Raw genomic sequence first — 12,454 nt, 5'->3', positions numbered from 1 at the left:
CTCACATGACTAGGCCAGGCTCACCTGAATAATCTTTCCTTTGACTAACTCAGAGTTAACTGATTAGTAGCCTTAATTACATCTGCAAGATTCCTTTTGCCACATAAGATAAAATAATCACAGGAGTAATATCTCATCATTCTCACAGCTTCCACCCACACTCAAAGGGAGATTATACAAGGGTGCAGGTCATTGAGAGTCATCCTAGGATTCTGCCCACCACACTAGTTATTTTAAAAAACTGAAGGGGATGGGCACATAAGGAAACAGTTCTCTACTTCAAAGAACTGCTCCTAAGGGTCAGCTACCCAGTGTTCGGTTGCTGTCTGACCTGGGCCTGAGTCACTGGACAGGTAGTGTTTTTCTGTATTCTGTCACTCAGCGAGCCTCTGGTTTATGAAATCAGGCTGAGTATGCCCAAGACCTGAGTCTGCATTAGTTGTTCTCAGTCTAGCTCTGTCCGCCTTATAGTTAGTAGTGATTCATTGGAATCTGATGTGAGGTTATTTTTCAGATTCAGTTTTCTATGTCACTGAGAGTTTTCATATTTTTCTGTATTTAATGAGAAGGTGGGATCAAGTATACTGAAGATTGCTAGCCAACTGTCGTATTGAAGCCTTTCTGATTTTTGCATGTTGAGCATGTTGTTACTTGTGTTTTTATATGATTATCATCTGTTATTCATCATGGCGGTTCTTTACTTTGATCTGAATCGGATGCACAGCTGCACCATCTCATACATTTTAATGTGTGTCTGGATTCCTAGTCCAGAGTCCAGGCCTTCTGTGCTTGCCCCCTTCTCCCTCCATGCCTCGCCCCACCTCTCCATCTATATCCCTCCAAGTCCAAAATCCAAACCTCACACTCACGTGATAGTGCCTATTAGGATCAATTTCCATTCGTTCACTTCCTGACAGTACGTAATTTTGAGCCTATTGTGCCTATAAAGGAATACCAGAAACACCGTAAGGTTATATTGTATTTATTATCATCTGTTTTAGTTTAGTTTGGGGAAGTGATTAAAAAGAATCCACAGTACAGCATCGTGACACGAGCTAATAATACTGTATTGCATATTTGAAAGTTGCTAAGAGAGGAGATCTTAAAAATGCTCATCACCAGAAAAAAATGCTGTAACTGTGGTGATAGGACGTTAACTCAACTTACTGTGATGATCATTTCACAATATATACATATATCTAATCACTACGTTGTATACCTTAAAACTAATACATTGTTATATGTCAGCTATAGTTTCAAAATAAATAAAATATCTCCACTGCTGAAAAATAAATCAGCTTGAGCCCAACTATAGAACTTTAAAGACAGGATTCATCCACAGGGTTCTATCTCTGGGAACGTGCATGTCTCTTTTTAAAAGAGCTCTGTTCTGTGTGGCTGGACCTTTAAACAAAATACTATCTCTGACAAGCTGGCCAATAATGAATGTGAATTTGTCCAAAGTTTAGGATAGGATGATTAAAAATGATCCAAATTCAACTCTCAAAAAAAAAAAATCCACTTAGAGAGAGTAGGCTGGGTCACTGCTCAGCCTTGACTGTTCCACTTTCCTGATGAGGGAGGGCTCTTGCATAAGTATTTTCATAGGTACCTACATTTTAAAGAAAAATAAGAGTTTTCTCATTTTTAAAAAGGCAGCCTTGCTGTTACAATATAATGTCAAGAAGAGCTGTGGGTAATATTCAGAGATGTATGTGGACTCAAACAGGGTTAAGGTATAGCTGGCTGTTAGTCTGTGAAGCATTTGTTTCTTGGCTCTTAACAAGTCTGAGTTCTGAGATCTGCACTGAGAATCACAGATATGGGCATAGCCTCGGGAGAGGAAAGTAAGTTCACTGTTTATACATTTGCCAATCATCCTTTTAATCTCTGTCGAATTATCTCCTTAAGCTCCTAGGAGCTTTTTGTGTCATCTTTCGAAACAGTAAATCACTTTATTAGGTTTTTAAAAGAACATTCATAATGGCATTTCCATAAGCCATTTTGTAAATTAATGCAATTTCCTTTCTGTTTAACCTGTTTGCAAGAAGCTATTTTACATTTCTGCTGCAGTTCAGAAGAGCACAGTTATTTCATAATTTAATTTGCAGCCTGGTATGTAGAATGAATGCCTTTGACTCATTTAAATTATTATATACACTAAAGCAGCATTTCTTACCGATATTCATGAGTGTTTGTTTTGCTTTTTGTCACCCAGCATTGGGATCCCGACACAGGCCAGACCTGGTGCCTAGCACTCCATCGCTGTTTGAAGCTGCTTCCTTGGCGACCACAATTTCATCTTCTTCCTTGTACGTCAGTGAACATTATCCACACGACAGGACTACGCTTTATTCAAGCAGGTAATACTTAGTGCAATCAAACTACCAGTAGGCTATTACCACACTAACATCACAGCTAGCCAGTATCTCTGAATGAGAACAAGTCATCCCTAACAACCAGGATGGGACCATCGCCTGCCCTGTAAGTAAGAGAAAGAGAGAAAATGCTGGATATTTACTGTGACAGGAGGGAAAACCCTCCTGATTTTTCTGTACGGTTAATCATTATGTCCTGTAGAAACTATGTACTTCACTCTGTGGAAGAAGATGAATCTTTCATCATTTTTATTTTAATAATCGTATGAGTGGATTTTTTAAGCAAGCACTCTTGGTTAATATTTACACAAATAGCTACAAAGTGTCTGAATATTTTCTTTCTGTATGAGTGACCTTGGTAACTACTGATAGAATAACAGCCCCCGCAAATTGTCCACATCCTAATCCCTGGTATCTGTGATGCTGTTACCTTATATAGGAAAAGGGGCTTTCTTTTTTTTAAATTTTTTTAACATCTTTATTGGAGTATAATTGCTTTGCAATGTTGTGTTAGTTTCTGCTGCATATCAAAGTGAATCAGGTGTACGTATACATGTTTCCCCGTATCCCCTCCCTCTTGCGCATCCCTCCCTCCAACCCTCCCTATCCCACCCCTCTAGGTGGTCACAAAGCACTGAGCTGATCTCCCTGTGCTATGCAGCTGCTTCCCACTAGCTATCTATTTTACGTTTGGTAGTGTATATATGTCCATGCCACTCTCTCACTTTGTCCCAGCTTACCCTTCCCCCTCCCCATGTCCTCAAGTCCATTCTCTATGTCTGCATCTTTATTCCTGTCCTGCCCCTAGGTTCTTCAGAACCATATTTTTTTTTTTTTTAGATTCCATATATATGTGCTAGCATACGGTATTTGTTTTTCTCTTTCTGACTTACTTCACTCTGTGTGACAGACTCTAGGTCCATCCACCTCACTACAAGTAACTCAGTTGCATTTCTTTTTATGGCTGAGTAATATTCCACTGTGTATATGTACCACATCTTCCTTATCCATTCATCTGTTGATGGACACTTAGGTTGCTTCCATGTCCTGACTACTGTAAATAGAGCTGCAGTGAACATTGTGGTACATGACTCTTTTGGAATTATGGTTTTTTCAGGGTATATGTCCAGTAGTGGGATTGCTGGGTCATATGGTAGTTCTATTTTTAGTTTTTTAAAGAACCTCCATACTGTTCTCCATAGTGGCTGTATCAATTTACATTCCCACCAACAGGGCAAGAGGGTTCCCTTTTCTCCACACCCTCTCCAGCATTTATTGTTTCTAGATTTTTTGATGATGGCCATTCTGACCGGTGTGAGATGATATCTCATTGTAGTTTTGATTTGCATTTCTCTAATGATTGATGATGTTGAGCATTCTTTCATGTGTCTGTTGGCAATCTGTATATCTTCTTTGGAGAAATGTCTGTATAGGTCTTCTGCCCATTTTTGGATTGGGTTGTTTGTTTTTTTGATATGGAGCTGCATGAGCTGCTTGTAAATTTTGGAGATTAATCCTTTGTCAGTTGCTTCATTGGCAAATTTTTTCTCCCATTCTGAGGGTTGTCTTTTTGTCTTGTTTATGGTTTCCTTTGCTGTGCAAAAGCTTTTAAGTTTCAGTAGGTCCCATTTGTTTATTTTTGTTTTTATTTCCATCTCTCTAGGAGGTGGGTCACAAAGGATCTTGCTGTGATTTATGTCATAGAGTGTTCTGCCTATGTTTTCCTCTAAGAGTTTTATAGTGTCTGGCCTTACACTTAAGTCTTTAATCCATTTTGAGTTTATTTTTGTGTATGGTGTTAGGGAGTGTTCTAATTTCATTCTTTTACATGTAGGTGTCCAGTTTTCCCAGCACCACTTATTGAAGAGGCTGTCGCAAAAGGGGCTTTGCCAATATGACTGAGTTAAAGGTCTGGAGATGGGAGGAGTATCCTGAATTATGCAGATAGGCCCAATGTAATCACAGGGTCCTTGTCAGAGGAAGTCAGGAAGATTAGAGTCAGAGAAGGAGATGTGATGGCAGAAGCAGAGGTCAGAGAGAGAGAAAGATTTGAAGATGCTACACTGTTGGCTTTGAAGGTGGAGGACGGGGCATGAGTCAAGGAATGCAGGCAGAGTCTAAATGCCAAAACAGGCAAGGAAACAGATTCTCCCTTAGAGCATCCACAAAGGAACACAGTTCTTCCAACCCCTTGAATTTTAGGACTTCTAACTGCCAGAGCTATAAAGTAATAAATTTGTCTTATTTTAAGACATTAAGTTTATGACAATTTGTCACAGCAGCAATAGGAAACTAATACAGGGACTCTCAAACATTTAAAGTGAATTTGAATATTGGGGAGGGGTACTGAAGTTTCTTAGATAGGAAGTTAATTTCTTCGTCTTATTTTTTTTTTAAACAAAATATTCTCCAACATTGGTTCTAGTAATAGAAAGTACCTCTACAAAGAGGTCACAACATTGTGGGATTAGCTATTTTTTCTATGTTTATATATGCACTTTTGTAACTAGCTTCAATTACAGGTCAGGGATAACTGTATACGTTCTCAAAAATTATCTGTTAAATGTTGAACTGGTTCTTGTCATAATTCAGCTCTCAAGAATCAAGATCAAATTTGTGCAGGTGAAATGTTTTTTATACTGTAAGTCATTTCCCCCTCCACCCTAGCAACTTGGTTCACTTCCAGAAAGAGGACTCAATATGGTAGATCCATTTTTAATGTGTGCATCCACGTCTCTACAAATGACCCAATTTCATTCCTTTTTATGGCTGAGTAACATTCCATTGTATATATGTACCACATCTTCTTTATCCATTCCTCTGTCGATGGGCATTTAGGTTGCTTCCATGACCTGGCTATTGTAAATAGTGCTGCAATAAACATTGGGGTACATGTGTCTTTTTGAATTATGGTTTTCTCTGGGTATATGCCCAGAGTGGGATTGCTGGGTCATATGGTAATTCTATTTTTATTTTCTTAAGGAACCTCCATACTGTTCTCCATAGTGGCTGTATCAATTTACATTCCCACCAACAGTGCAAGAGGGTTCCCTTTTCTCCACACCCTCTCCAGCATTTGTTGTTTGTACATTTTCTGATGATGCCCATTCTAACTGGTGTGAGGTGGTACCTCATTGTAGTTTTGATTTGCATTTCTCTAATAATTACTGATGTTGAGCATCTTTTCATGTGCCTCTTGAGCATCTGTATGTCTTCTTTGGAGAAATGTCTATTTAGGTCTTCTGCCCATTTTTTAATTCCGTTGTTTGTTTTTTTAATATTGAGCTTCATGAGCTGTTTATATATTTTGGAAAGTAATCCTTTGTCCATTGATTCGTTTGCAAATGTTTTCGCCCATTCTGAGGGTTGTCTTTTCGTCTTCTTTATAGTTTCCTTTGCTGTGCAAAAGCTTTTAAGTTTCGTTAGGTCCCATTTGTTTATTTTTATTTTTATTTCCATTACTCTAGGAGGTGGGTAAAAAAGATCTTGCTGTGATTTATGTCAAAGAGTGTTCTTCCTATGTTTTCCTCTAAGAGTTTTATAGTGCCCAGTCTTACATTTAGATCTTTAATCCATTTTGAGTTTATTTTTGTGTATGGTGTTAGAGAATGTTCTGATTTCATTCTTTTACATGTAGCTATCCAGTTTTCCCAGCGCCACTTATTGAAGAGACTGTCGTTTCTCCATTTTATATCCTTGCCTCCTTTGTCATAGATTAGTTGACCATAGGTGTGTAGGTTTATCTCTGGGCTTTCTATCCTGTTCCATTGATCTATATTTCTGTTTTTGTGCCAGTACCATATTGTCTTGATTACTGTAGCTTTGTAGTATAGTCTGAAGTCAGGGAGTCTGATTCCTCCAGCTCCATTCTTTTCCCTCAAGATTGCTTTGGTTATTCGGGGTCTTTTGTGTCTCCATACAAATTTTAAGATTTTTTGTTCTAGTTCTGTAAAAAGTGTCACTGGTAATTTGATAAGGATTGCATTGAATCTGTAGATTGCTTTGGGTGGTATAGTCATTTTCACAATATTGATTCTTCCAATCCAAGAACATGGTGTATCTCTCCATCTATTTGTGTCATGTTTGATTTCTTTCATCAGTGTCCTATAGTTTTCTGCATACAGGTCTTTTGTCTCCTTAGGGAGGTTTATTCCTCGGTATTTTATTCTTTTTGTTGCCATGGTGAATGGGATTGTTTCCTTAATTTCTCGTTCTGATCTTTCATTGTTAGTGTACAGGAATGCAAGAGATTTCTGTGCATTAATTTTGTATCTTGCAACTTTACCAAATTCATTGATTAGCTCTAGTAGTTTTCTTGTGGCATCTTTAGGATTATCTATGCATAGTATCATGTCATCTGTGAACAGTGACAGTTTTACTTCTTCTTTTCCAATTTTTATTCCTTTTATTTCTTTTTCTTCTCTGATTGCCATGGCTAGGACTTCCAAAACTATGTTGAATAATAGTGGCAAGAGTGGACATCCTTGTCTTGTTCCTGATCTAAGAGGAAATGCTTTCAGTTTTTCACCATTGAGAATGATGTTTGCTGTGGGTTTGTCATATATGGCCTTTAGTATGTTGAGGTAGTTCCCTCTATGCGCACTTTCTGGAGAGTGTTTATCATAAATCAGTGTTGAATTTTGTCAAAAGCTTTTTCTGCATCTATTTAGATGACCATATGGTTTTCATTCTTCAATTTGTTAATATGGTGTATCACATTGATTGATTTGCGTATATTGAAGAATCCTTGCATCCCTGGGATAAATCCCACTTGATCATGCTGTATGATCCTTTTCAGATGTTGTTGGATTCTGTTTGCTAGTATTTTGTTGAGTATTTTTGCATCTGTATTCATCAGTGATATTGGTCTATAATTTTCTTTTTTTGTGGTATCTTTGTCTGGTTTTCGTATCAAGGTGATGGTGGCCTCGTAGAATGAGGTTGGGGGTGTTCCTTCCTTAGCTCTTCTCTGAATGTTTGATAGACTTCACCTGTGAAGCCATCTGGTCCTGGACTTTTGTATGTTGGAAGATTTTTTATCACAGTTTCAGTTTCATTACTTGTGATTGGTCTGTTCATATTTTCTATTTCTTCCTGGTTCAGTCTTGGAAGGTTATACCTTTCTAATAATTTGTCCATTTCTTCCAGGTTTTCCATTTTATTGGCATAAAGTTGCTTGTAATAGTCTCTTAGGATGCTTTGTATTTCTGTGTTGTCCATCGTAACTTGTCATTTTTCATTTCTAATTTTATTGATTTGACTCCTCTCCCTCTTTTTCTTGATGAGTCTGGCTAAAGGTTTATCAATTTTGTTTATCTTCTCAAAGAACCAGCTTTTAGTTTTATTGATCTTTGCTATTGTTTTGTTTCTATTTCATTTATTTCTGCTCTGATCTTTATGATTTCTTTCCTTCTACTAACTTTGGGTTTTGTTTGTTCTTCTTTCTCTAGTTCCTTTAGGTGTAAGGTTAGATTGTTTATTGAGATTTTTCTTGTTTCTTGAGGTAGGCTTGTATAGCTATAAACTTCCCTCTTGGAACTGCTTTTGCTGCATCCTATAGGTTTTGGATCATCGTGTTTTCATTGTCATTTGTCTCTAGGTATTTTTTGATTTCCTCTTTGATTTCTTCAGTGATCTCTTGGTTATTTAGTAACGTATTGTTTAGCCTCCATGTGTTAGTGTTTTTTACATTTTTTCCCTGTAATTGATTTCTAATCTCATAGCACTGTGTTCATAAAAGATGCTTGATATGATTTCAATTTTCTTAAATTTACTGAGGCTTGATTTGTGACCCAAGATCTGATCTATCCTGGAGAATGTTCCATGCGCACTTGAGAAGAAAGTGTAATCTGCTGTTTTGGGATGGAATGTCCTATAAATATCAATTAAATCTATCTGGTCTATTGTGTCATTTAAAGGTTGTGTTTCCTTATTAATTTTCTGTTTGGATGATCTGTCCATTGGTGTAAGTGAGGTGTTAAAGTCCCCCACTATTATTGTGTTACTGTCGATTTCCTGTTTTAGAGCTGTTAGCAGTTGCCTTATGTATTGAGGTGCTCCTATGTTGGGCGCATATATATTTATAATTGTTATATCTTCTTCTTGGATTGATCCCTTGATCATTATGTAGTGTCCTTACTTGTCTCTTGTAACATTCTTTATTTTAAAGTCTGTTTTATCTGATATGAGTATTGCTACTCCAGCTTTCTTTTGATTTCCATTTGCATGGAATAACTTTTTCAATCCCCTCACTTTCAGTCTGTATGTGTCCCTAGGTCTGAAGTGGGTCTCTTGTAGACAGCATATATACGGGTCTTGTTTTTGTATCCATTCAGCCAGCCTGTGTCTTTTGGTTGGAGCATTTAATCCATTTATATTTAAGGTAATTTTTGATATGTATGTTCATATTACCATATTCTTAATTGTTTTGGGTTTGTTTTTGTAGGTCCTTTTCTTCTTTTGTGTTTCACACTTAGAGAAGTTCCTTTAGCATTTGTTGTAGAGCTGGTTTGGTGGTGCTGAATTCTCTTAGCTTTTGCTTGTCTGTAAGGCTTTTGATTTCTCTGTTGAATCTGAATGAGATCCTTGCCAGGTAGAGTAATCTTGGTTGTACGTTCTTCCCTTTTATCACTTTAAATATATCATTCCACTCCCTTCTGGCTTGTAGAATTTCTGCTGAGAAATCAGCTGTTAACCTTATGGGAGTTTCCTTGTATGTTATTTGTCGTTTTTCCCTTGTTCTTTTAATAATTTTTTTTTGCCTTTAATTTTTGTCAGTTTGATTACTATGTGTCTCTCGGTGTGTTTCTCCTTGGGTTTATCCTGCCTGGGACTGTCTTCATTTCCTGGACTTGGGTGGCTATTTCCTTTCCCTTGTTAGGGAAGTTTTCAACTATAATCTCTTCCTATATTTTCTCGGTTCCTTTCTCTCTCTCGCCTCCTTCTCGGACCCCTATAATTCGACTGTTGGTGCATTTAATGTTGTTCCAGAGGGTGCTTAGGCTGTCCTCATTTCTTTTCATTCTTTTTTCTTTATTCTGTTCAGAGGCAGTGATTTCCACCAATCTGTCTTCCAGGTCACTTATCCGTTCTTCTGCCTCAGTTATTCTGCTATTGATTCCTTCTAGTGTAGTTTTCATTTCAGTTATTGTATTGTTCATCTCTGTTTGTTTGTTCTTTAATTCTTCTAGGTCTTTGTTAAACATTTCTTGCATCTTCTCGATCTTTGCCTCCATCCTTTTTCTGAGGTCCTGGATCACCTTCACTATCATTATTCTGAATTCTTTTTCTGGAAGGTTGCCTATCTCCCCTTCATTTAGTTGTTTTTCTGGTGTTTTATCTTGTTCCTTCATCTGGTACATAGTCTTCTGCCTTTTCATTTTGTCTATCTTTTGGTGAATGTGGTTTTCGTTCCACAAACTGCAGGATTGTAGTTCTTTTTGCTTCTGCTGTCTGCCCTCTGGAGTGAACCTAGAATGTTTTAAAAGAAACTAACATTTTAAAATCATATTGTTTCACCAAAATGCCCAGATCCTTTTGAAAAATCACTAGCTTTAGCACCAGTTGGCTCCATTGCTTCCTGGCATTTATCTGCTGGAGGGGAGGAGCATGGATCCTCCAGGTCAGCAACCTCTGCTTTGTTCATCTCTGCTCTTGCCTGCCTGCTCCTGTGGGCCTTTCTGCTTTTAGCCTTGATGTATAAGAGAAGCCAAAGATATGCCTTGGATCTTAATGACTGCCTTATGGAAATCATAAGGAAAAGGTACGAAAAAGGCACAGACATGCTAAAGAACCCTGAAGAGAAGTTATGGCATGCAAACCCCCGGGAATGCATATCCCTACTTCCCTGCCCACCATACCCATCCCTAATTATTCAACAGGGAAACCTTACCAGCAAACTGAAAAGAAGTTGTCATATTTTGTTCCTATCATTTTTTTCCTTTAGAGCCCTCCTAGTCCTACGTGGTATCTCTTGAGGTAATACATAGACAATATTCTAAGTCTCATGTGGCCTACTAAGGTTTAAGACCTAATCCAGATAGCCTGGAAAGAAAACTGATGTTATAATTCACGTGTTAGGCTTCTCCCTTTCTTTATCTGTGAATCATTTTTCTGTTAAGGCAGAGTGGTCTGTTTTCCCACCTCACAGTATACTAAACGTATCTGCACTTAAATACGCTGTAAATACTTCAGCTAGTGGTTGTCATTCTGTCAGTCTTTTCAGAATCCTTAAGTTTGAAAAGTGTCAGTTAGTGCCTGGATGTCTCCACACCTAAATTATATACTGCAATGGGAAGCTGCTGTCTTTTAGAATTATTCCTTTTTTTAAAGGATTATTCTTTGTGACTTCCAAAACCCCAATCGCAATTTATTCTTTTCTTTTTTTTTAAGCGTACTCAAAAAATTGACTAGGAAGCAAAGAAAAAATAGTATCATTTTTTAAAGTATATATTTGACCTGATTACTGGGGGTACATATTTTCAAGTTCTGCTCAACAGTCCTATGTTAGAGCATGCAATTCACAGGAATAAAAAGAAACTATTGTGGATTCTTGCTTCCCAGTCAAATAGTGGGATTTAGATTCTGAAGTTTTTATTCTTAAATTTTTCTTTCCTAATAATAATTCTGTCCTTTGAAAGGAGGTATAAATTGAGCACTAAGAAAGGCAGAGGCAAATGTGTTTTATCTCAAAGTTAAGAACAATTTAGTTTAATGTTGTGGAAATTGGTTACACACATGAATATTAATTCTTTTTTGTGATTTCCTGCACAGTTGGTAGCAAAGCTGAAGCTCTGATTATGCATAAGGATAGAAAACCCTACTGCATTCCAATATATTTATCCTTTCCCCATCAAAGATGCCTTTTCCAACATCACCACTCTGTCTAGTCTCATGTTTTGCTAGTGGCTATTTCTAATAGTTGACTCATCCTGAAGACATTTGGTGTATTGTGAGAAGAGCAGATAGGTCAGAGGAAAACCACTGGTCATTTGCCCATAGAGGGACAGCTGACAAAGGCTCCCTAAATGATGGGTCCAACATTCTAGACCTCAGAGGCTGACTCAGTGGTTCCAAGCACAGTTCTGTGCCCCTTTCTTCCTGCCAGTAGAGTATGGCAAACCTAGGAGAGGGTGGAACCATTGCCTCCAGCTACAAGTACCTCCCCACAAATTGCTTACCACTCAAATTTAAAGACATACAAGTAGAACCATCCCAAAGAATACTAGAGACCCATTATCTTACAGATGTGTCTAAAAGTTAAGGAAAGAGAAATGCAGAGACATGCATTATGTGACATATCCAAGGTCACATAGCCTGCTAATAGGATTTAAACTGTCACACAGGTCTCTGGGGTCCAAGCCTCATGTTCTTTCCACTGTACCTTTCATCATGGTCTCCAAAGACTTCTGGTCTTATCCTTGATGTGTGTGTTATGCACAGATGGTCAATTGGTTGATTTTTTTCCTAATGTGAATTCTGGCCCTTTGTTTGAGCTGGTTTTTGCTGCTTAATAACTGAAGTATTTCCAGTAGGCAAAGTGCTGTGCTTATGTTAACATCTACCTATGATGTTTTTTCTAGAAGTCATTGGGCTAAGTTTGCTTACTAAAACCGTGATAGCTATGGGAACTTCTCTATCATAGTACTAGTCATACTTCAAATCGCCAATAATAATCCAATAATAACTACAAAAACAGCTAATTATTGGACCTTATTAAGGGTCTGTGTTAACTTCTTAACATGGGATCAAGTCACTTAATTCTCACAGCAACCCTATAAGGTCATTATCTTCGTTATCTCCAGTTTACAGATGGGAGTTGCTTAGCAACATTAGTTAACTATCCTGAGGTCAAATGGCTAAAAAGTAGAGCCATGATTTCCATGCACAGCATTGGCAGAGAATATAAGGCACGAGCCTCAGCCATTCAACAGCTGCCCTCGTCCATATCGTCACGTCTCAGACAAGATGGCTTTTAGATGATGCTTTTAATGGAAATTCAGTAACATCCACACAAGTTCTCTTCTTTCTTACCCATTTTGCCTTTTCTTTTTCCATGTGATTTTGAGTAAAGGTTT

The 12,454-nt window shown here is 37.7% G+C and overlaps 1 protein-coding gene across 6 annotated transcripts in view; it reads left to right on the top strand.

The window, feature by feature from the left end:
• Positions 1-12,454, top strand: part of PIP5K1B (phosphatidylinositol-4-phosphate 5-kinase type 1 beta) — a 330,783-nt gene that overhangs the window by 246,892 nt on the left and 71,437 nt on the right. For all 6 annotated transcript variants that reach the window (XM_082471008.1, XM_082471013.1, XM_082471012.1 and 3 more), the window contains one exon: positions 2,219-2,363. In XM_082471008.1, coding sequence (XP_082327134.1) covers positions 2,219-2,363 — 145 coding nt within the window. The remainder of the gene's footprint in view (positions 1-2,218; positions 2,364-12,454) is intronic.

Source organism: Balaenoptera physalus, assembly GCF_965194825.1.
Source record: "Balaenoptera physalus genome assembly, chromosome: 7".
Taxonomy (NCBI): domain Eukaryota; kingdom Metazoa; phylum Chordata; class Mammalia; order Artiodactyla; family Balaenopteridae; genus Balaenoptera; species Balaenoptera physalus.
Note: the sequence above shows the minus strand (reverse complement) of the source record. Positions and strands in the feature narration are given on the sequence as shown.